This window comes from Antechinus flavipes, chromosome 3 (genome assembly GCF_016432865.1).
Source record: "Antechinus flavipes isolate AdamAnt ecotype Samford, QLD, Australia chromosome 3, AdamAnt_v2, whole genome shotgun sequence".
Classification (NCBI taxonomy): Eukaryota; Metazoa; Chordata; class Mammalia; order Dasyuromorphia; family Dasyuridae; genus Antechinus; species Antechinus flavipes.
The window spans coordinates 487747372-487772116 of record NC_067400.1 but is presented as its reverse complement, the minus strand read 5'-3'; the positions used below and the strand labels follow the sequence as shown (position 1 = coordinate 487772116).

The window sequence follows — 24745 nt, the reverse complement described above, 5'->3', positions numbered from 1 at the left end:
CCCTTCTGGCAGCAAGCACATGCTGGTCTCCTGCTTGGCAGAGGTTCAAAGAGATACCCTTCAATCTCATGCAGGTGCCTTGGCCTGTCCTCTCCTCTTTCAGAGGACCCTTCCTGTCTACAATGATAGGAGAGAAATGCCAGTCCATTAGCTCCTTTTACTGGTCCCCTCCCTTGACCTACCTAACACCCTTGAGAAGACACCATCCTGAGGCTGAATTCTTGATGTTAATAAGTTCCTGAAATCATTTGGCAGTGACTAACAAAGTTCCATCTGGTCCTATCTTCCCCATCCCAGTGAACCTGACCTCTGACCATCATTAAACTCTATTCTCCACCCTCCCTTTTTATTGTTCCCTCAATCCAGTCATTCAGTATCACATTCCAACGCCAGCCACACTTTCTACTGTGTTCTCTAAAATACATGTTCTATAAATAAAACTTGCTTTCATATTTAAATCTTTATCTTTCCCATTCCATTCATCTTCTGACTTAGGGAATTTAGAAAAGTTCCTACATAGAAACAGCTGGTATACTAGCTTGAATAATTTCTAGAATCTAATGACTCTAATGCACTCACCACAGTCTCTTTTTTTCCTCTAACCTTTACATTCTTCATCAAACTTCTTATGGTTCTTCTTCTTCTCTCTCAGGAAAAAATTGAAACCATTCACCAATAGTTTCCTCTTCTACCTTTTTCCTTCAGTTCATATCTTCCAGATGTTTTCTGTCACTATCTCTGCCTCTACCCATTGCACATCATGAGGTAGCCTTTCTCCTTACTAAGGCAAACCTCTTCACATGCATAAGTGATTCCATTCCATCCCATATTCTTCAGAATACCTCTTGTGTCCTAATCCCTCCTCTCCTTTATTTCCAAACTGTCCTGGTCTCCTGGTCACTTCCCTAGTGCCTACAGACATTCTCATCTCTCCCCTGTCCTCAGAAAACCCTTGCATCATCCATCAGTCCCCACTAGCTTTTTTCCGTGTCTGTCCTCTCGTGGCTAAACTCCTTAAGAGGCCATCTACAATAGATACTTCAACTTTTCCCCATCTCTTTACTGTTGATTTTCTGCCTTTCAACCTTATCTTTCAACTGAAATTATTCTTTCCAAAGTTACTAGTGGTCTCTTAATTGCTAAATTTAATGGAATTTTTCCTAGTCCTTATCCTTCTTGATCTCTCTGCAGTCTTTGACATTGTTGATCTTACTCTCTTTGATATTTTCCTCTTTCCAAGTTTTGATGACATTGTTCTATCCTGATTCTTCCCCTACTGATTTATCCACTCCTTTCCAGTCTCTTTTGATGGATTTTCATTTAGATCATACTCGCTAACTCTGGGTATCCCACAACACTGTCTTGAACCTTCTTTCTTGTATTTAATTAGGAAATCTCATTAGATCTCATGGATTCGATTATCTCTATGCTGATGTTTCTCAAATCTACTTATTCAGGATTAACATATTTACTTATTCAGGATTAACATATTTGCAGCTGCTTTTTGGACATCTTAAACCGGATGTCCCATACTTTTTAAGCACATGTTCCTAACTGAACTTATTTTTCTTCCCCAAATCCTTCCAACTCTATTGATGTCAAAGGCACCTCTCTCCTACCAGTCATCTAGGCTTGCAATCTAGAGGCCACCCTATTTCCACTCTTTCAATCTTATTTATTCTGTTGCCAAGTTCTGTCGATTTTATCTTCTTATATCTTCTTTTTTTCTGATGGAGCCACAATCCTGGTGCAGGCTCTCATCACCTCACTGTGACTGTTGTCATTGTCTGTTGATTGGTTTCCCAGCCTCAAGTTTCTCCCCACTCCAGGTGAATCTGCACTCAGCTGCCTGGGATCTTCCTAAAGTGCAAGTCTGACCATGTTACCTCTCTATTCAGTAAAGTTTTGAGGGTCACTATTACCCAGAAAGGACAGAAAGAATATTAAGATAGAAATGATTTGTTAGTATACTAGTTTCTGGTGATTTAGGTGCTTCTGAACAGTTTTGGAATTAAAAGATTGTTCTTTTAAATCAATTCTTCTTGTACACAATTAATTGGTAAACAAAACTCTTCAAGTATAATGCAGACATCCCGATCTTCCAGCCTTTCACTCAAATGATTAGGATCTGAATTAATGAAGTCTTACCACATTTAAAGGTGCGATTGTTTATGTTTAGTGCTTTTGAAGACTTTCTCATGGGTTAACATCTTTAGAATATCCTTAGGAAAGGATTGGTTGGTAATAGTCATTACAATATAGTCATACAATAAGTCATTACAAATGACAAATCTTTTATCCTTAAGAATTCTACTTCATATTACCAATAAGAACTTTGTCTCTATTTATTGTATTTTTTCCCCCCCTAAACTTGTCTTTTAAGCTCATTCTTGCTGGGGCTCTTAGGATTGCTGACAAGGTAGAGTCAGGGAAAACTTCTGTGGTGGTACACTGCAGTGATGGATGGGACCGAACTGCTCAGCTTACCTCCTTGGCTATGCTTATGCTGGATGGTTATTATCGAACTATGAGAGGATTTGAAATTCTTGTGGAAAAAGAGTGGTTGAGCTTTGGACATCGATTTCAATTAGTGAGTAAATTAAATGTTCTTTTTTGTTTAAAATGCATATTTTAATTGGTTAATTGACTCAAAGGTCTATATATATCTTTTATCACTTGTTCTGGAAAGCAGTTGTTTATTTGAACTTGATACTCTAATCTGGCACTTGGTTTTGTTAACAAATCCTACATTGTTTATATTAGTTTCATTTGTGACATTATAGGGCTATACTAACTCTCCAATGCAAATTTTGTGTCCAACACAGACTCTTACGTATGTCTTATTACTGAACATATGTGACAGTCCAAAACCAAATTATAAGCATAAATCCAGGATTCGTTTTCATTTCTTAGACTTATTAATGTATAGCAACAGCTATTAATTAGATTTGATATAAGCATAAATACAAAAAATTTTTAAAAACCTCTTTTTTACAGTCCTAAAAGGATGTATGTTCTTTAGTTTGATTCAAAGCATTTGTCCATATAAGCATTGTTCTTATAGGAATAGTCTAAAATAATTTAGACAAAGCCTAAACCAAATTTTTCAATAAATATTTTCACTCAGATTGGAAAATAAAATCCAATATCCAAGTACTTTTTCCTTCATCAAAGACCTACTTCTATCAAAAGTTCATCTTGATGGAAAGTTTATTAATAGCAAATCACTAAAAGATTAGCTGCTAGATCATGTTTTCATCTACAACAGTAGATGAATTCATGAAATGTTGAAGATTGCAACCCAGCATTGAGGGAATTGTGTATCTTTTCAAAGTATCCAATACTGGGCAAAATTGATAAACATTGTGTAGAAATGAAAATTTTTAGCTGGTGTTCAACATGACTTCAATAAGCTTTACACTTCATTTTAGTGATTCCATTGGTGTAGGTCTTCTCTCCATTGATGTAGATTCCATTTCTTCTGCTGCTTCTTATTCTGTGTGATCCCTAACATTGCCTTTTGATGGGGCCTTTGCCTACCTCTTTTAAAATGTCAGATTATTACAGGTAGCATCTCTTATTTATTGTATTCCATTCTTGATACATATCTTTTCATATGTGTTCTTGGTGATATCCTTTTTATTGTTTTTTAAATTGAAGTTATTTTTGGCAATATGCTACAGCATTCTTATGTCTCTCATATACCTCCTTTTAAGACTTGAAGTTAAAGATTGGGATTATATAATGCAAATTAATCTGTAATCTTTTTAAGTAATAATCATCCACTAAAATGAATATCACTACCATAATCAGAGGCAACTATTGTATTGACATCTACATGGCATTTTGCAGTTTACAAAGTGTTTTTTTTTTAATTTTTATATTTTAATCCCCACAGCAAAAAATGAAGCCTAGGTGTAGCACAGGTATTACTTATCTCCATTTGGCAGATTAGGAAACTGATGAAGCTCTGAGTTCATGCAGTTAGAAGTGGAAACTTGGACTTGAACCCAGGGCTTCTGATTTCAAGTCCTGTGTTCCTAAATTAATTGAATACTGCTATTTGACATTTTATAAAGAGAACCTAGAAGGAAATGAACAGTGGATAGAAGGCTAAACTTGGAGTCAGGACCTCTGAGCCAGTCTTAAAGGCTTACTCTATGCCTTGGTTTTCTCACTTGAAAATGATGTTAGCATCTAGTTTATAAGTTTGTTCTAAGGATGAAATAATGTACATAAATGGTTTTAAAACTTTAAAGATCTACATAAATGCTATAATAATAATAATGATAATTATTATTATTATTTGGACCTTGGAAAGCCAAATAAATCTGGGCTGGCCCACATTCCCAGTGCAAAGTTAGGAGCAACTGCATAAATATTCTCTGCATTAAGGGCATGTGACAGTTTATGGCCCACATAGATATTTTTCCCAATATAGTCAATCCTCAGTAAAATTTAAAATACTAAATTTGAGACACAGTTCTTATGTTTAAGTTGAAACTATCATCTAATCTGATGTTACATATTAAACATATGAGAGGAGGATAAAATGTTATTTTTCTTTTCTTGCCTTTTTTAGACTAAGTACCTTGTATTTTGATTTTGACTAAATTATTTTAATCTTTAGGTATTATGATTTCAAGAATAGTAGGCTTCTTTGAACCTATCCTTAGAGCTATATCCTACTTTCACTCCATATTCATTCAGCATATGGAATGTCTACTTATTCCCAACACTGGAATTTTGGGGGAATATTTTTAAAAAGCATCATAAAGACCCTGCCTCCAATCCTAAGAGAGTTTATAGAATATTTAGGAAGTTAAAAAATGCATTGAGGGTGGCTTCATTGAGGAGATGGGGCTTGAATTGCATATTGTAGCAAAGGAGAAGGAAAAAAAAAAACATTCTAGGCAGAAGGAACTGAATGAACACAAATGTATTGAAGTAACAGTTAATATGGCATAAGATAGGTGGTTATGAGACTTCTTTGGCTCTGGCCAAAGATGTTTGTTGGAGAATGTTGGGAAATTAGGTTGAATAGTAAGGATAGGGGCAGATTATCTAGGGCCTCAACACTGAGAGAGATTCTTGTATGCTTTGGCTTTACAGGATCTCGCTTAAAGATTGTCTCTAATCTTACCTTCTTCTCTTTGCCCTATTGGATCTCAAGAGTGACCAGGGTACATGAGAAACATTTATAAAAATAGACCAGATTTTTTATTTTTCAATTTTTTTTGCTCTTTTGAACTTGAATCATTCACTGGAATTGCTGCCAGAAGAGCATCTGGGACCACTATTTAGAATGGTTCATGTCTTTTTAGCTTATTATAAAAGGGCACTAAACATGGAAAGATTCCTTAGAAAACAATTTGTACTTCAGAGGCCGGAGAGGTTAGTCTGCCACGCCAAATATGCTTAAAGAAATAGGCCACTTTAGATCACTACTTTTTTCAATGATCTTAATAAAGTTGATGTGGATTATTGGATTAGTAAACCTCCTTATCATAAGCAGTGTTCTCACTTGTCAGTGCCAAGTACAGTCAAAACTATCTCATTGGGTACTGGAAAGTGGGTACTCATTCTTTTACTATCTTTTTCTTTGCTTTAGAGAATTGGCCATGGAGATAAGAACCATGCAGATGCAGACAGATCACCTGTTTTTCTTCAGTTTATTGACTGTGTCTGGCAGATGACAAGACAGGTAATCTCCAGGATATTTCTCTGAACATACCCTCAAAGTCTTCTGCTTGGAAATGAAAGAGATGTAGCCACTGATTGCACAGTCGAGTTGCATGTGAAATAGAAAGTTTCCCATCAGGTTTTTGGATGTTAGGACTATTACTCACTGTCACATTAAGAAAGCAACAAATCATTATTCACTATAGTGTTACACACTTGACAATTCTGTTTCCATAAACATTCAGTACCTTTTTAAAATTTCCAAGATGTGACATTGTCACTTTCTTTGTTTTGGACAATGTGTTAAATAGTTTGATGTTTGGTTGCACACTTAAATAAAGCAGTTATCTGGATAATTCAAGCAAATAAAATCCAATATGACTTTAAGTAATCTATTTCAAGGAAAAAAAGATTTTTGACCCAAAATACACTGCAAGGGGTTAATTACGGTCTAATTCTGCAGATACTTTTGGATGTGTAAGAATAATTGTATAGTAATTTTATCAGCTATTACAAATTAGTTTATTTAAAAGGTTTATTAAAGTTCATTAACATTTTAAGAAAGGTCCTGAGAAATTTAGTTATATAATTTTCAATAACATGAAATAACAGAGCTGGTTCTTGACATACTTGACACAGTATGGCAGAAAGCAGACTTTTTCCAACTGCTCTAATAATATGAATTACACTTCTTGTAGAAGAAAACACCCATAAACTTTTTAGAATTTTTGCTACTTGTGTATTTACAATTTTTTTTTTTTTAGTCTAAAGACTACCTGATAAAAGACTATAGGATGAACATGACCATTGGAGCATTGTAAAGTCTTGACTGGCTTTGAACCAATAATTCATTTTTTATATGCTTGAGGGAAATGGCATTAGTGTAAAGACATAGGACTTAAAAGTAGTCCATAATTTATATTCAACACTATTTCTTCACCTTGGATTATCTTAATTTTAAGATTGAGCAGGAAAAGTTGAGTCATTGCTATTAATAAAATATGAGGGATGAGTCCAAATTATTATTATTGTTATATTTTTTTAACAAAAATCAAACACATAAGCATAATTGAGTATTCATTTAGCAGAGCAGAAAATTTAGAGCTGGAAAGGAACTCAATTTTATAAATGTTAAAATAAAGCCCATTCTGAACATTGTTAGTGGCTTGGCCAAAGTTACACAGAGGTACAAGGTAGCATGGCCAGGATTCAAATCCAGGTCTTCTGATTCCAGATCCAGTGTTTTTGTTGTCTTTTCTCTGCATTCATCTTGGGGAGGCTATCTATATATACTTATTCCAGTGATGGTCAAAACATTTTTGGAGCTCTTTAAAATCACCTTCAGAGCAAGTTTATAAGTCACACAAAAAATGTAGTTTCATTACTTCATTAATCACTTTTTTAGTTTTAAAAATAAATCCTAGAACTATTGAGTTGGAAGGAATATCAGACATCTTTTCTAGCCCATTCCCTACCCAAATTATGAATCCCCTCTGTAAATGTCTTAATAAAGTCATTCTGGTGTCTGCCTTGAAGAATTTTACTGATGAAAAAAATCATCTCTTCTGCCTTACTTAAAAGGAAGCTTGTTCCTTTTTTTAAGATAGCTCTTAATGGTCACGTATTTTCTTATGCTAAAGTTAAAATACACCTCCCAGTAACTTCCATTAGTCTAAACAAGGCTTTTCTTCTTCCACTTGATAATGGAATATTCACTGTTACTTCCTTTCTTTCACCTCCATCCCACTTGTTCCAATGCCTTTTTCTTATTGAGGCTAAATATTGAGTTCTTTTATCCCATGGACTTTTGAATTTATTTTATTAGCCTGATCAGCCTTTTCTGGACATATTCTGGCTTTTCAAATGTAGGATCCAGAATCAGACATACACAGTAGTCTTGATTATTTGACCTGAGCAACAAAGTAAAATATAGTAGGACTAACACTGTCATTATTTTGATCGGTATTATTAGTACCTACTAAAATGTCATCAGTTCTTTACCTGTATTAATAGAAGCAATGTTCAGAACAAAGATCAAAGAATATTATGTTTTGGTTAGACCTCCCTCATCTAGAATATTAATATAACTAGTTCAAGATACCCTATTTTAGAAAAGACATTATTCCTTCTTAAATGTTATCATGCAGTTTGATTACCCACCTTATGTACCACACTTGACAGAGTGACTTTTGCTGATTCCAAAAACCAAATCCACTTCCAAAGGATAAAGGCTTGTTAACACTGAGGATATTGAAAAGAATGTGATTCAGGTTTTAAAAGGGCAAGTCCCAGAGTTGAACTTAATAGTTGCTTTGAGCAGTGGCAGCATTATTGCAGTAAGTATATAGCCTTTTAAGATGACTGTTTTAAAGGGCTAACAACACATTCACTTGAATGTGTAGGTTCTGTTATATTTGTTAAAAGTCATATTACTTATTATCACACTTCTATGTGGTTCTTTTTGATTCTATTGCTGAGGTCTATATTTTTTCCTTTTCTCTTGCTTGAAAGTTTTAGGTTTTTTAATTTAAAATCAAATTAATTCTCTACTCATTTGAAGCATATGTAACAATCTCAGAGAAATCAGTTCAAATTTTGTATTTCTTTGACAATCCTTCAAACAGTATCCAGTATTAGATTCATTTCAAACACCTAATTATGTGCCTCACTAACCTATTTTGTTGATATGTTAACATTTTTTGGAAAAGAATGAAAGTTATTAAGATGAGTCAAAGTGCGTCACTTAGTGTGAGGTATTTTGTCCCCAAGTTTAGACACTTAGGATCTACTAACAATTGCTGATAATCCTTTAGATTTTAAATACTCCTCAAGAAACAAAGAAAACACATTTATAATAACATAATAAAATCCATAGTAGTAGATAGTATTTCTTTTGCTTTGAGACAACTCCCCTTAAATCAGTTTTGTTCTCAGAATGATGTGGGTAGTTTTGTGAGGGAAGGTAATTCTACTAAGCAGGGATAGGTCACAGACAGAATGAAATACAGCCAGTCAACAGGTAGTCATACTTTGAGAAAGGGTGTAAAGAAGCAGCAGAGATGGAATTCTTTTTGATAATGGTCCCTGACAATAATTAGGCTTTTGTTGTTGGGCTGTATTTTCCTCCTCAGCAGTCTTTCTGTGGTTCCTCCCTTCCTTCCCCCATCCACCAACCCCCTTTTTCACACACTCAGCCCTAGAGGCTTATGGAACATTTCTTGTCAACAGATTGTTTGCTGACTTTGCTCTATTGTTACTCTCAAGAAAATTTTAACCAAAGTTGCTTTTAATCTTTAGCCTTTTATTCCCTTCTCGTGGGTTCAGGCTATTTTCCTCTTTTAAGCAGGAAACTAAGAAATCAAAACTGTGGAAATATTTACTTTCCCCCAAATTGCCATGTAATAATTTGGGGAATTCCATTTGACAGTACTATGAGCGGCATAATCCTAAACAGAAACTCCAAATTCATTTTACATATCCCAGTGGATAAGGTGATTTAAGATGACTTCCTCTACACTCCTTATTGAGTCTGTTTTTCTTTGTTAGAGACTGAAAATTAATTTCTTTTTAAAATTCAGAATATAGCCAGCCCCCCTCCCCCCCTTTTTTTTTTGCTGAGGCAGTTGGGGTTAAGTGACTTGCCCAGGGTCACACAGCTAGGTAGAGTTAAGTGTCTGAGGACAGTTTTGAACTCAGGTCCTCCTAGCTGCCCCCAGCCTAACTTTTACCTTGCAAAAAGGAAGTAAAGTTTCTTCTACTACCAATTTATAGAAGATTAGAGTGAATGATTAGTATTTGTGCCACTTTGGCAAAATGTGTGTTCTTAAAAGAAAAGTAGGCTGACTTGTAAAATTATCCACAAATGAACATTTGGATGTTTGCTTTGATGCATTGTGATTTTCAAAGAATGTAGTTGATATTTTTATGTAATTACTAGAATCAAATGTACTGTTTAGACAATGAAGAAAATTTCTATTTACTCTCTGATTTTGCACCTAACTCATCATATTGTTTATGGTAATTTTGGCAGAAGGATGTTAGAACATCCAGAAATATTGTGTACATAAACACAGTGGTCAAATCCAGCAATTCACTTGGCATCTGCTCAAAAATCACTCACTAAACATGTAAAGGAGACTTTGGCAGAAATTACTGTTCAGAAAAGTGATGATTTTTTTGTTTCAGAAGAGAGCCAGCTAGATAACATTAAGCTATGCTAAAGAAATAACTTTGAATATTTTTCAGCTTATTGAAGCTTTATTTATAAAGCCATCACAATAAATGTATTAATTTGCAGAAATTATTTTTTCCTGAAAAAGATCCCTAAAGGTTTGCATGTGCATTATTTTGTTTGCAGTTTCCCACAGCATTTGAATTCAATGAATATTTTCTGATTACTATTTTGGACCACCTATACAGCTGCTTATTTGGGACATTCCTGTGTAACAGTGAGCAGCAGAGAGGAAAAGAGGTAAAATACCATTAATTTACACAGCTAATGTACCATCTCCGCTATGTCCTTTCCACCTATTACTTGGGAGTCTTCATTGTATTTCAGCTGAGCGTTGATATTATAGCTCATATTTGTTGCTCAGTTCTCCTCTTTTAAGCCAAAATATTATCACTTTCTTTCATACATCTGGATGTTGTTTAATTTAAAAAATTCCTGTCATTAGCCTGAATGAACCTGTTTTGTCAGCCTACATACCGTTTATATGCAGAGTGGAACAGTTGGCTCATGGGTAAGTGGTAGCATGCCCCCAAGAAATGAAATAAAGTGGTGTCTTCCAAGTCCCGCAGTGTTGACTACTTGTGGTATGGCAATCCTTTAAGGCAAATGTGGAAAGTAGTGTTAGAGAAATGCTCTATTTTAAACTATTACAGGGTAATCATGAATCATATTTTTGTGGCTCATGTGAAACTGGAAATTAGGAAGATTTTTCTGAAATTTTTCTGAAATTGCTTATAATCTTAAATGTTTTCCTGTCCTTTTCTTTTGCATGTCCTGGGGGTTCTGAACATCTTTCATAATAGATGTCTTTTTCTGGACATTAATTTTAATTCTAAAAAGAAATTGTAATGTTACAATTTGTGTTTTTTTTTACCTGAAAAATCTTTTGACTTAGAGGCATTCATATTATTCATGAAGTACTTTTGACTGAGAATCCCTTCTATCATATTATTGTAGTAGCCCTTCTGCATTATGAATTATTTATATTTTCCCACTAAATTTTTTTTTAATTTTAATGGCAGTTAATTTGTTAATAGCTATACACACACACACACACACACACACACAGACACATACGTACATGTATACATTGTTTTACGCATACACACAGTTGCATATTGTTTAAATAGCATTTGGTAAAAAAAATTTTCTTTTTTACAGAATCTTCCCAAAAGAACTGTGTCACTGTGGTCCTATATAAATAGCCAGCTTGAAGACTTCACTAATCCCTTATATGTGAGCTATTCCAATCATGTCCTTTATCCAGTAGCTAGTATGCGCCACCTAGAGCTTTGGGTGGGATATTACATCAGATGGAACCCAAGGATGAAACCACAGGTAAAATTTATACGCTTGAGATTTTTCATTTAAGGAATTTTGATATATCCCTCTTTCCCCTTAAAAAAAGTGATTTGGACTTATGAATATTAAATGAGAAACAATGTTACAATTGCTAAGTACTTTAAAAAATGTTACATAAAATCTCATGAAATTCCATCGACATTTTTGAGGTGCATTAGAGAATTTTACAAAAATAAAAAACATGTAATTTTAGCAAGTTTTGGTTTTTAAAGTTTTTTTTTCTTATGCAAGTAACTACAGCTAACATGTTCTGTGGGTAAACAGTTCACAATTAGACCATATAATGATCTCATTAGTTTGCAAGGATTCAGTCTATAATCTCCAAATAAATATTAATCTGTGGTCTCAAGTGCCTTTTGGGCCTCTTAAATAGGATATCCCTTTCATTACCATTTGAAACTCACTTTGTCTAAAGTGGAATTTCTTACCCGTATTAGGTTCCTTATTTCTGACAATAGTATAAACTGCTGGCCTATACAATATTGTACTTTCAATTATGTGGGTCAATTGCCAAGGCTTGCATATTCCATTCCTTTATCTTTACTTACATTGCCTGGTACCCTTGGTCTTATCTGCACTATTGCAATAACTTGTCTCCTTGTATCCATTCTATTTTCCAGTTCCTCCTGCAGAGGTATATTGATGTCTTACAGATCTTACATCATTCTCCTACACAAGAGCTTCCCTATTGACTGAATCTTTCAGTCTGGTTCTGTTTTGCTTCTATTATGTGTTTTATGATGTTCTAGCCAGACTAAGTGCTTTTATTCCCCATGTTGTTACACTTTTTACTTGTGCCTTTCCCTAAGTTACCCTTTCCTTGGGTATTGTTGGAATACTCTTGACTCTATCCTAGCTGTAAGGCTCAGATTAAGCCCTTTTTCTCTGTCTTATATTGAATCATCTTTGCTTTTTCTCAGGGGAGTCATATTGTGTTCTTTGTGATTTACAACTGACTTTTGTGATTTTTTTCCTCATAGGAGCCTATCCATAATCGATATAAAGAACTTCTTGCTAAAAGAGCAGAACTTCAGAAGAAGGTGGAAGAACTACAGAGAGAGATCTCCAGCCGTTCAGCATCATCCTCAGAAAGGGCCAGTTCTCCTGTACAGTGTGCCACTCCAGTCCAAACTGTTGTATAAAAAAGCCTTTCTTTCTTGGCAAGGAGGAACTTTTATCACTGATTCCCTTATCATGGCAGCTTTTCTAGTAGAATGTCTTCTGAATTTAGAACCCATCTGAGAGAGCTCTCAGCCACTTTATTTATTATGCCTCTCTCTAGGGTGAATTAGTACTTTAGTACTGCAAGTATGTTATTTAAAATGACCCCCCCTATGCAATTACTTGATTATGTTCTGATAACACTAATCCCACCAAGATACCTACAGGCTATTAGGATGCTCACCCCTGGAATGGGAACAAGTTTGTTTTAAAAGGAAAATACTGCTTTAAAAATTCAGCATTATCTAGTGGAATAGTATAAAAATTGTCATTAGTTCACACAACTGAATGGGGCAAAAGTAGCCTATTACAGAGAGAGAAGTCATTTCATAAGAATATTAAGGGAACATTGAGACGTTAATGGCATTACAACGCTAGTGACATTAAATGGTAGGCACCGAACTCCCAATTCAAGTTTTTCCTATCAGCAGTAGTTGGCTTTTGTCCTTCTCTCATGATCTCTTCTTTTGGCCCTATTTTTTATAATGTGAAAGATACCAAGTTTTGAGGCTATTATGGGGTAGTGACAGCCACAGATTATTATTAAACATTATATCATTGTGTAAGATTTATCAATGAGGCCTTATGAAAAATATGGTCTTTGAAGTTCAATTAATTGACAACTCTTAAGTTTTACTTCATTTACCCATATCTCCTACCAGTTTTATTACCAGAAATAGGATCATGAAAAGATCTGGATTTTTAAGACAAAAATCTGTCCCACTTTGGTTCTAATACTAATTTTTGTGTCAGAGGTAATATCAAGATAACGGGTAGGTATAAAGCTACAGTCAATTTCTTGCTGGGACTGACATCTTTCTTACTACCCCCTCCCAACCCCCCCATATACAACTAGTTTGTGAGATCAGTGATATACTCAAAAATTTATACCAAGTACTTTATACTTTTCCTCCCATAATGAATCCAATAATTCTTCTGAATGATTTAACCTACCAACCAAAGAAACTACTGCATGTAAAAACATGTATTTATTACAATCTCAGTGCAAAGTAAAGGTATAACCTTGATTTCCTAGTTGGCTATAGTAAAATTTCAGCACTGGTATAGTTACTTGACTATCTGCTGTCTACTCTACTAAGAGCCATGTAATGTACTGTAACAAAAACAAGCTTGTTGCCCTTCTTGGGTCTTTAATTAAAACAATTCAACTGACTTTTAAACTTTATGCAAAGTTGTCTGTCTCAATTTGTACAAATGTGCTTATTAAAATACTTTTAAAGAGGAAGAGCTACAAAGGCTTCATTCATCCCATCCCACCCCTAGTAACTGAACTGATTCTTCTATATAAATGGGTACAAAGGTTTCTAACTTACCTTAGTGTTTGATCCAAACATTCTTTTTCCCTAGAACATTAGACCTCCTTCCCTTGTTTTTTAGTTATTTGCACAGCAACAGGTGATATTTACATAGTGCTTTAATAGCAATTTTTTTTTTTTAGAAGCATTTAATCCTCAAACTGTGGGGTAGGTGGTAGTAGCTTAAGAAAACAGGTTCAGAAATTCACTAAATAGATGGAGGGGGGGAAAAAAACAGCTGCAGGCACTGGAAAGGACTCCTAATAAATACTATTTTAATCACCTATTAAATCTTTCTCTTTAAATATAGTCATAGTTTTTAAACCTGATAGAAACAACAAAAATGGAAATCATTTCACACTGACCATTTCAGTATAACTGCCTGGTCACCTTGGCTGTGTGTTATCAGAAAGCACAACACTTTACTTTTAGGACACTTTGTTTTTATCATTTTCATGGATGAGACACAATATATCACACTGTATGTTCCATTTCAGTGTCTTTATGCAGAAATTTATCACTCATCCAGTCTAACTCTTGTGAACTATGTGAAACAAATTATGATCCATATTTGACAAATGAGAAACCGAGTTAAAAATCTATGATCTGTTCCAACTTACAAGGTAGATTTTTCGATCACCTGAACAATTAAATTAATTTGTACCCTAGTTCCATCACCCAATCAATAATGAGAAAATATAAAAACTTCTTTATGACTAATAGCTTATTGAGCACTTTTAAGGTTTTCTAAGTAGTTTACAGACATCCATTCCTGTTTGGTCCTCACAACAACCCTGTGAGGTAGGTGCTATTTATTATCCTTATTTTACAGATAAAGTAACTGAGGTAAAGAGAAATTAAGTGACTGCTTATAGTGACATTGCTAATAAATGTCAATAAGGGAAATTTGAATACAAAGTTTTTATTTCAAGTCCAATGTTCTTTTTATATACTATCATTTTCCATTTACTAATAATTTATAGGAATCCATTCTTCATTTGTTTCCTCATTGGATCTTGTAGCCTGTGATTCTGAATTCTAGAAATGTTTTAGTTTTTAACAAAACTTGTTACCAATAAAACTACTACGGAGTTTATTATGAGGGTATTTTATTAACCTATTGGGTTCATGGGATGGCCCACCAAATAGTAAAACCATGATTACTGGAAATAAAACTGTTAGAACAAATGTGAAATGTAGATCAATTTCCCCAAAGGTACTCTTATACTTAGCAACTCAGAATTTTAGCCAACAGTTTTCAACTGTTATCTCATCAAAAGTTTTCTTAATTGCTTAGGCAATCCCATTTTTCAATGTTTACTATCAGAATACTTCCCTCTCCCCTCCCAATGTCTAATTTTGTTGCTCTTCTTAATAACTCAGATTTTATGTTTTCTTTGCTGTTGACCCTCTTCTGCTCTCCCTCCCCAGCCCCCCCAATCAATGAAGTCTCTAATATAATAAGTCTACTATGGAAAACTTTAAGGAAAGTTTCAGCATTTCCTTAAAAACAAAGCTGTTTTATTGACTTTAATGGCACATTTATAAAAAAGTTAGCATATTTTTGTATATTCCAAAATAGGAAGAATTTTTTTACATCATTAACATAATAAATAACAGTTGCTGTGTACAGTTTATTTTGTATATGTACAGACCACTAATAAAGGTGAATATCCAAGGTGTGCAGTAACTATTTTCAAGATTAAAAAACACATTGCCAGGATTGAATGGCATGATTGAGGCGGCAAAATTTAAAAATAGCAATGTATATTCTTTTCTAACACCTTTCACCCCTCCCACACTTCCTCCCCTCCCTTCCATCCATCCCCCACCCCCCCCAAGTTAGTTTTTCACTTTATTCCTATATCTCATTATCTATTTTCACATCAAAAAAAAAAAAAAAAAGGCAACCAAAAACTCACAGGTAAATTTTTTAATTATGCTAACCTCATGTTCTATTTATAGGCAAAACAACACCTTAAATGATTATTTGGATTTTCTGGAATTTCTTTAGTAATAACTTCCTTTTGTTATGATAGATAGAAAAGCAACACTAATTACACTTAAAATTTGTTAGAAACTTAAATTGTTTTGGTTTTTTAAAAAATGATTTTTTTTAACTAATTGGTTAATGAGAACACTAATGAGAGCAGAAAAAATGATTGTAATCATTAATGGGCAAAGTTCTACTCTACAGTATGAATTGGCACAAAGAAATAAATCCAAAAGATATTAAATTCAGAAAGCCTCCATCAGTAGCAAAATAAAGTACTTTTGGGGGGAATGGAGGTGGAGAAAATGCATTGAGATGAGGTTTGTGAGACTTTTTTTCCAAGCAGACAATGCTGATAACTACATACAGTTTTTCAGCCTTATGTTTAGACAATTTAAATTTTAATTCAGGCATGGTAGTACTATTTTTAAAAACATCCACAAATAAAAACCTGGGAGTTTGTTTACAAAGCACATTGCACAAGTCCAGCAAGATTTGCCAAAGGGAATTTAGTAAAAATGTGGCTTGTTTCCAGTAAAACTCTTGATCCTTTACTGGAACTGTTTAAAACAGGGAGTCTAAATGTTGGTGCTGGTGGTCCTCAGCACAGCTATTAAGTCCCTCAAAAAGTATAAGAATATGCTGTTTTTTAATATGTGAGCTGTCAACATGTGACGAAATATAAATTATATGAATAAAACATTTGACCTAGTACCAAGTACCAATCAATATTCCCAACCTAGGTTATCGTTTTGAATCGAAGTCTGTATGGTTTGCATGTCCTTCAACAACTGAAGATTTCGACGGCTTTTCTCTCCAGGTTTCCGTTTGACAGAAATAGAGTCCTTCTTAGGGGCGCTCCCAATGACTCCAGAAAAGAGCTTGCTGTTGCTTTCTTGATCCTCCAAACACTTTTTGCTACCTTTTAGCTCCTTCATCTGCCTCTCCAGCTGCAAAGCAGCCAAAAGGAAAAATGAAGATTAGTGTTAGCATTTTTCACTTTATTTTTTGGCCATACAAAATAGTATTGTGTCACTAATAGCATTTATTTTAAGCATAACTACAAAAGAATTTTTCAAAGTATTTGTTCCAGCCTCATTAGTTTCCTGTAAGATTACAAAAAAATGGGTAAGAATTCTATTCAAAGATGCTGTTGGTATAGTTGTGTTCTTTAGAAGAATAAAATCTAGTAATTCTACTTTGAATATGTTCATTTTCATAACCACTTAATGACTATTATTTAAATACATAATTTTCAGAATCTATTGAACATTCTGATCTAAAAATAAGACTACTGAGAGTAGAGTTCCTTCAAAGCTCAAAGATTTTAAAAATCATGGAATGGGTGATATCTTCTGTTTTACAGTCTACTTAATTTAACATACTGTAAATAGTTAATGGGAAGGATTCAAAGGATGAATTCCATCCCAACCATTCATATTCCTGGAATCTGAAAATAAAGTGACCTGCATCCTCATGGTGTCTATCCAAATGATGACCAAGGGGCATGCTTCTCTAATTAAAATTAAAACTCAAAGTATAGTAGAAAAAAAATAAAGTATATTTCCAAACATTAAGGCTTTTTTTTTTTTTTTTTTTTTGGGTATACAAATTTTCCCCTGAAGTAATAAGTTTCAATTGCTGAGATTAAATATTATTGATGGTTCTAATTACAGAAAGAGCTTTAGATGCTTTGGCTAATGAACATATTACTGTTTATTTTGGAGATGGACTAGGAAGGCTTGAAGGACGCACCTGCAGTACTATGGGGATTTCCAATTTTTTCCCCAAAATCTAGTATTCAAAGTAAAAGATATTTTAAAATATTATAATCACACATTAAAAGGTAAAGATGTGCAAATACAAACCTGCTGCCATTAACACTTGCCTTAGGACAAGAAGGTGAATGAAAACAAGTAGAAGACAGCATTGGCAAAGAGGGTAAAAGGAGATAGGAAAAAAAGTGATGTAGGAATAAAGCCATGCAATTATAACACTGCTAATGCACTCCAAGAAAATACAAGAGAGCCAGGAGTTCAGGTCTTGATAAAATAACTCCAGAATGCTACATTTTAGTTAAAGATTATTTTATAGCCTGATTTTTTTGCCTCTTCAGAAAACATTCAACTTAGAAGAAAGGTAATTACTTTGTGACTATTTAAGTTAAATGTTTTTATTATTTCAGGACTGTATCTAGGATGGAAGTATTCTTATGTCTAGGAACTTGTTAGCTCTTAGAGTATTACTTGTAAAGTAACATGTATATAACCATATACACACCCCACACCACTGCTTTTTTTGATGAGACAATTGAGGTTGTCACTTGCCCAGGGCTCACATAGCTAATAAGCATTAAATATGTCAGACTGATTTGAACCCAAGTCCTCCTGACTTAAGGGTTAGTGCTCCATGCACTACACCATCTAGCTGTTCCATACCTTCTTTCAGAAAATTCAAAAAGTAATACCAATAAAAATACACTTTCATCATTGAAGCACAGCAGATATTTAATAAGTTTTTGAAAGAGGAAGACATCCTGTTGATTACAATATACAAAACTACTTTTGGCTTCACCTAAATAATGTACACTAAAAGGCAATTTTAGTGGATGTAAAATGACTTACCCGGGATTGATGTTTTCGAACTTTAGTTATTTGATTAGCCTTAGCTTCCATCCTTTCCACTAATTCCTCAAGTTCTCGCTCAAGGTCTTCTTTTAGTTCATTAGTTGGTGTTTCCTGGATAAGTTTGGTTAGCTGTTGATGATCACTTTAAATGAAGAAAAATAAGGTTGACTAAATCCTCTTTATTTATATAGTTTATGATTATATATAAAATAATCAATAATAAAATTATATTTATCTTGTCATATATTATTCACTGGTACCCTCTTGTACCAACTGTTAAGGCTATTCAAAATAAAATTTAAACATAAACTTTGTTGTTTAAATGAATGATGTAATTTTTTTTTTTAAAGAAAAAGGGAGGATTTTTAAACCTATAAAATGTTGGATCCTCTTTTTCAAAGTAGAACATCAAATTTATAAACTTTAGTTATATCTATTTAATGAAATACTATGTTTCCTAAATGAAATCACTAATTTTAGAAATTTAAAGCAATAAAAATAAAACATTTAACAAACTTCTTTCAGTTGGTCCTCATAACAACCTGGAAAAGAAAAGGCTATTATACACATTTTACAGTTGGGAAAACTATGGGAGACAAGAGGTTAAGTGACCTGCCGAGGGTCTCACATAGTATCTGAAGTCAAATTGCAATTCAGGTCTTCCTGATTCCCAGAGCCCAGGACTCTATGCACCAGGATACCTTGTTGCCTCTTATCTAGCAAAAGGTTAATATCCATGATAGCTATAGAGGGTAATAATACAAAAATGCATATTAAAAGTCACTGAGCAAAGAAAAAGTAGTCAAAGGATATGAAGAAAATTCTAAAATAGTAATTATAATCTATTAACAGTGAGAGGTATAAATTTAAACAATCCTGAGATTTTAACTACCCCCCCCAAAAAAAAAATTGCAACAATGACAAAATGAAAATAGGGTTGCCAAAGCTGTTGCAAGATGAAGGCAATCATATATTTACGGAAGCAATTAATCCAATAGTTCTGGAAAGCAACTTGAAATTGCACTAAAGCTGACTAAAATACTCACAAGCCTTTGAATTCAGATTCAGTACTTGCTAAATATTTTAACTATGCCCCGAGTTAATAATTTAAAAAAAGATTCCATTACACAAAAATATGTATCTTCCATAGTAGCAAAAATGTAAATAAACTAGATCCCAAAGCAGTGAAGGACTAAAAAAAAAAAATGTTGGTACATAAGAATTTAACCAATTTAATAGACTCATTTAATAGAACTGTAAGTGACATAATACACAAAGAAACAAGGAAACCCATATCAACTACTGATTCAAAATAATGTAAGCAGAGCTGGGAAACACAATAACTACAATAATGTAAACAAAGGATGATAACAAAAGAGATGAAACTGAATTTTATTGAAATAAGATAAAACTTCCTAGAACCCTGTACCACTTTCCTTTTTTTCAGTTAAGAGTACTACAAAGCATAAAATCCTACAAATAATAGTTAAAACTAGGCTGACTTTTATTCTCCCCAAACACCCCTGTTCTTTTTCATTTTTTGTTATGGGGGAAGTCTTTGTGGATAAGGAAATGAGGGACATTTTTAAATGGACAAAAATTTCTTGAGATATATTAAGAATGTGAAAAAAAATACATCAATATAAAAACAATTACTTACAAACTCATTTGTCCAAATTCATCCTGTAATGTCTGTAAGACTTCAAAGAGTTCTTCATGACAGGTGGAAGAAGAAGAAGAGGATGATGCTGATAACTTTCTGCCTTTACCATTTCGAGGAGTCCCCTGCTTTGCCAGAGGAACATTGTTGACCACACGGTTATTGCATAAGGCTTTATTATGTTGCTTCATTAAATGTAAAACATGTTGTACATTGGCTACCACTGCATGGCTAGGGGTAGTGGACTTAAGGGAAGAAAACAGAAGAAAAAAAAAGAATATTAATTTTTATGACTATGTATTATAAATTTTAAGAGATATAAATTAAATCTTTTTATATATATTAGAATGATTTCTCTCCCTCCTCCCCACCCTTAAAACATTAAACTTGGTAGAGGTAATATGATGCCTATACATCATAGAATTGCTGTGATGATCAAATCAAAAAATGGGCAGCTGGATGAGAAAGAAGGAGGAAGGTTAAATAAAAGCACCTTAGACATTATATATATTACCCTGGACAATTCTCTTCACTATTCAGCCTCAGTTTACTCATTAGTAAAATAGAAATGACAGTACCTATTCTCAAGAGTTGTGAGGATCACATGAGAATACACATAGAAAGTATTCTGCATACCTTAAAATGCTTAAATAAGTATTACCTATAATAATGCAATGATGGATGTTTCCTCTATGAACTTTCCCTGGATGATGACATTTTATCAAAAAACAGTAATAAATACAAGATTTTGTGCTCCAGAAGCAGCAGGTGACTATAGAAGTACCCTATGCCTCAGAGGACAAGTAGACCGTACTAAATAGGAAGACATTAAAGGAAGAAGATATTAATATATATATATGAATAGCAGGATCAGCTATTTAGAACAGGAAGTAGTCTGAAAGGCCATCTAATAAAAAACTATTTTACATTAAAAAAATACTGAGGCCCAGAGAAGCAAATGACTTGCCTACGGTCAAATAGCTTCTAAGTATGAGATAGGATTATGAACACAGATCTATCTTCCTCCAGATCTAGTTCCTTATTTATTATACCATACTAATTCTAGATTGGTGGTGATTAAATCTTTTTTTTTGTATCATTTGGCAGTCTTGTGAAACCTATGTGCTCTTTTTATAAGTAATGCTTGTAAATGCATAAAATAAAAATACACAGAATTCAAAGGAAAACCAATTATATTGAAATAGTTATCAAAATTTTGTCAAAAGACAAAAAAACAAACAACACAGAATCCCAAGTTAAGCACTGTTTGTTCTAGATGAAAGGATCCAGAAGTAAGTTAGCTTGATCATAGCAAACTAACAGAATCAGAAGAGATTAAAGCAGGAAAGACAGATATAGTCCAGTATTAAAAATGGTGTAGAAAAAATTTGGAAGCATAACGGGCTTCTTGACAAGTGCAGAGATTCCAGGTCATGAAACTCTCATCTAATCCAATCCCTTTAATTTTACAGAAAACAGGTTACCTGTCCAACATCACAAAGAGTAGCAAGTTGCAATGTCAGAAATTGAACCCAAGTCCTACATCTAAATCTAGCAGGCTGCTGCTCTCATTATACTCTGTTCTAACTTCTTCCCTTGCTTCCTTTTTATATTCTACAACATTGCCTAGATTTCTAATACCTAAGGGTTTCTTCCTTTACATCGTAGATTACTTTCCCCTTCCACTCCTCTAATTCCTGTTTTCAGTTTACTGGTACAACATCTCTGACACAATCCTCAGAAGCAATAGCAAAAAACAAACAAACAAAACAAAAATTTTGGTAGCCCAGGTAAATTACAAGTTCTAATGAAGAGATCTTAGCTTCAAAAAAGTACTAGGATTTCAGCAAGAAAACACAAATTCCTTTTCTTATCCAACTTACCTTTCCAGCTACAAACGGCATGTCACCCAGGCACAATCTATAATGTGGCTGTACATGAAAATGATTCCTAGGAGATTTCTGGATTTAAAAAAAAAAAAAAAAAGGGAATGATCCATTTGTCCATTTATCAACAATTTAGAGTTTCCTACATAATATATGATTAAACTAAATCTGTTATTCCGACTGAATTCCTAAATCTGAGTTATTCCTACTGGATGGCTTTTTCACTCTTTATTGGATGCTAGACTAATATATTTTACTGAATCAATATGTACAATGCATCTTAACTGTGGGAAATTACACAGAAAAAAAAGATTATAAACTACTCAAGAAGCATTTACAATTTAGTTGGTGGCACAGAAAACACATGGAGACACATAATTAAGATTTAGAAAGTATCATATACAAATACAAATTAATGTAATGCTAAGTTGAGTAAAAATTTGCTGAGGGAATGCAAAGTTGAGTGAAAGGATATTTTTTAAAAATTAAAAAAAATTTAGATGATAGTTATAACCAAGGATTTTGTAAATATTTTGATATTTTAAAAACACGAGCATTCCAAGTGAAGCTTCATGATATAATGACCTTAGACTCAAGAAAACCTTTGTTCCAAGTCCCAACTCAGATATTCCTCTAGGTAGCTTGACCCTGGACAAATCACTAAGGAATGGCCTGACACGCTACCCATTGCAAAACTTAGCTGCTCAAGTCAATTTTTAAAAATGATCTTTTAAAGTTATAATAACAACTTAAATGGCTGGGAAGTACATTCAGTGTCACAGATGGGTTAAATATATTAAAGTGAAAATAGCAGTTATCAAAGTTAACTTATAATAAGTGTAAGTTACAATGCAATAACTAATCAAAATCTATTTCAAAAAACAAAATATCTAGAATATTACGGAAAATGGCGGAAACACGTCCAGGCATTAAACAATATTATCAAAAAACAATCATGAACACAATCCAGTTGTTAGAGGGAGGGGAGAGGTCAAGAAAGAGGGAGAAAAAGAGAGGGAGAGAGTAAAGCAAGAGCATTTGAAGCATGAGCTCAATGGAATAGAACAGAAAAATAATCATATATCAACACTTTATACTATATTCTACATGTTTTAATTTGAATATCTGTGACCTCTTTTTAAAGCTAACACTACTGAAAAACTCAGAAAAGATCATATAACCTTTCATTTAAAACTTTTAAATAAATGATACTGTATTTAATCAGCAAAAGCCACCTTTATTCTAGCCCCAAATTCTAATTGAGATCAAAGGAAAAGAAATCAAAACAAGCATATGTAGGTCAGTCAAAACAAATTCCACAAGATCATGTCCAAAAATTATTTTGTCTAAATTCTACACTCTGATTCTTTTATCTTTCTATCAGTTTCATCAATAGTTCTCTGGAATCACTTAGTCATTACACTGCTAAGAATTCCTAATTCTTTTTTTTTTTTTTAATAACTTTTTATTGATAGAACCCATGCCAGGGTTATTTTTTACAGCATTATCCCTTGCATTCACTTCTGTTCCGATTTTTCCCCTTCCTCCCTCTAACCCCTCCCCCCCAGATGGCAAGCAGTCCTTTACATGTTGAATAGGTTACAGTACATCCTAGATACAATATATGTGTGCAGAACTGAACAGTTTTCTTGTTGCACAGGGGAAATTGAAGAATTCCTAATTCTTTCAGAGTTGTCTGCCTTTGGTATATTATTATTCATCAAATAAACTATTCTCTTTGTTCTATTTACTTTATTTCCCTTAATTCTTCCTGTAACCCTCTTCAGCAAAATAATAATTCATCACATGTATATACCATAATTTTTTTAAACCATTACTCAATCTATGGATATTTCTTCAAATTGCCATTCTTTGCCACCTCATAAAAAGCTATTGTAATTATATGAGTCTGTTTTCCTTAAACTATCCTCTTTCTAATTTCCCCTATTTCTCTACTGAGTAAAATGTATTTTTGTTCCCAATTCTGTGTGAATGTATTCTTTCCTTTTTTGACCAGTTGTGAAGTTGAATAATTGTTGCTTTGATTCCCCAACCTGTTTGTACAGATGTCTACTTTCCCACCCTAATAATTATCCCAAACTGTCCTTTCTTTCCCCTTCCCTCAGTGTATTCTTCTTCCCTCTCTATTCCTTTTTTTTTTTTATGATACTTTCCAACATTCACCTTTGCAAAACCTTGTGTTTCTAATTTTTTCCCTTCCTTCTCCTACCTCCTTCCCCTAGATGGCAAGTAATCCAATATATGTTAAACATGTACAATTCTTCTATATTTATTTCTACAATTATCAAGCTACACAAGAAAAAAATCAATTAAAAATGAAAAAAATTAGAAAGAAAACACAAAATGCAAGCAAACAACAACAAAAAGAGTGAAAACATTATGTTGTGATCCACACCCAATTTCCACAATCCTCTCTCTGGGTAAAGATGGTTGTCTTCATCACAAGACCATTGTACTGGTATGAATCACCTCATTGTTGAAAAGAGCCTCTTCTCATCAGATCTGATGATAGTATAATCTTGCTACTGCCCAGCATAATGATCTGGTTCTACTTATTTCACTAAACATCAGTTCATGTTGTCTCTTCAGGTGTCTGTGAAAGCATCCTGCTGATTATTTCTTATTAGAATCCTTACAAGCTGTTAAGTCATTAAAATTGATAGACAATAATTATCTAATTTAGCATGGTTCAGTATGATTGATCTGATCTTACAAGGAAATGTTATGGGCCAGAACCTGAAACAAG

The 24745-nt window shown here is 33.6% G+C and overlaps 2 protein-coding genes across 6 annotated transcripts in view; one reads left to right on the top strand and one right to left on the bottom strand.

Annotated features, from left to right (window-relative positions):
• MTMR2 (myotubularin related protein 2) overlaps positions 1-13682 on the top strand; it is a 111892-nt gene extending 98210 nt beyond the window's left edge. For all 3 annotated transcript variants that reach the window (XM_051986833.1, XM_051986831.1, XM_051986832.1), the window contains 5 exons: positions 2384-2590; positions 5612-5704; positions 10040-10153; positions 11075-11251; positions 12256-13682. In XM_051986833.1, coding sequence (XP_051842793.1) covers positions 2384-2590; positions 5612-5704; positions 10040-10153; positions 11075-11251; positions 12256-12417 — 753 coding nt within the window. In that variant the 3' untranslated portion in view covers positions 12418-13682. The remainder of the gene's footprint in view (positions 1-2383; positions 2591-5611; positions 5705-10039; positions 10154-11074; positions 11252-12255) is intronic.
• Positions 5714-24745, bottom strand: part of CEP57 (centrosomal protein 57) — a 71932-nt gene continuing 52900 nt past the window's right edge. The window contains exons 8-14 of one of the 3 annotated variants that reach the window (XR_007952099.1): positions 21976-22053; positions 20093-20337; positions 18430-18574; positions 16545-16755; positions 10391-10508; positions 7843-7923; positions 5714-5848 (exon numbers count right to left, since the gene is read on the bottom strand). Coding sequence is in view for 2 of the 3 variants with exons in the window: in XM_051986834.1 (XP_051842794.1) it covers positions 10489-10508; positions 16545-16755; positions 18430-18574; positions 20093-20337; positions 21976-22053 (699 nt within the window). In the remaining variant the exon portion in view is untranslated. Of the gene's footprint in view, positions 5849-7842; positions 7924-10177; positions 10509-15311; positions 16756-18429; positions 18575-20092; positions 20338-21975; positions 22054-24745 lie in introns of those variants that run through there. The other 2 variants (XM_051986834.1, XM_051986835.1) reach the window with 2 other exon arrangements.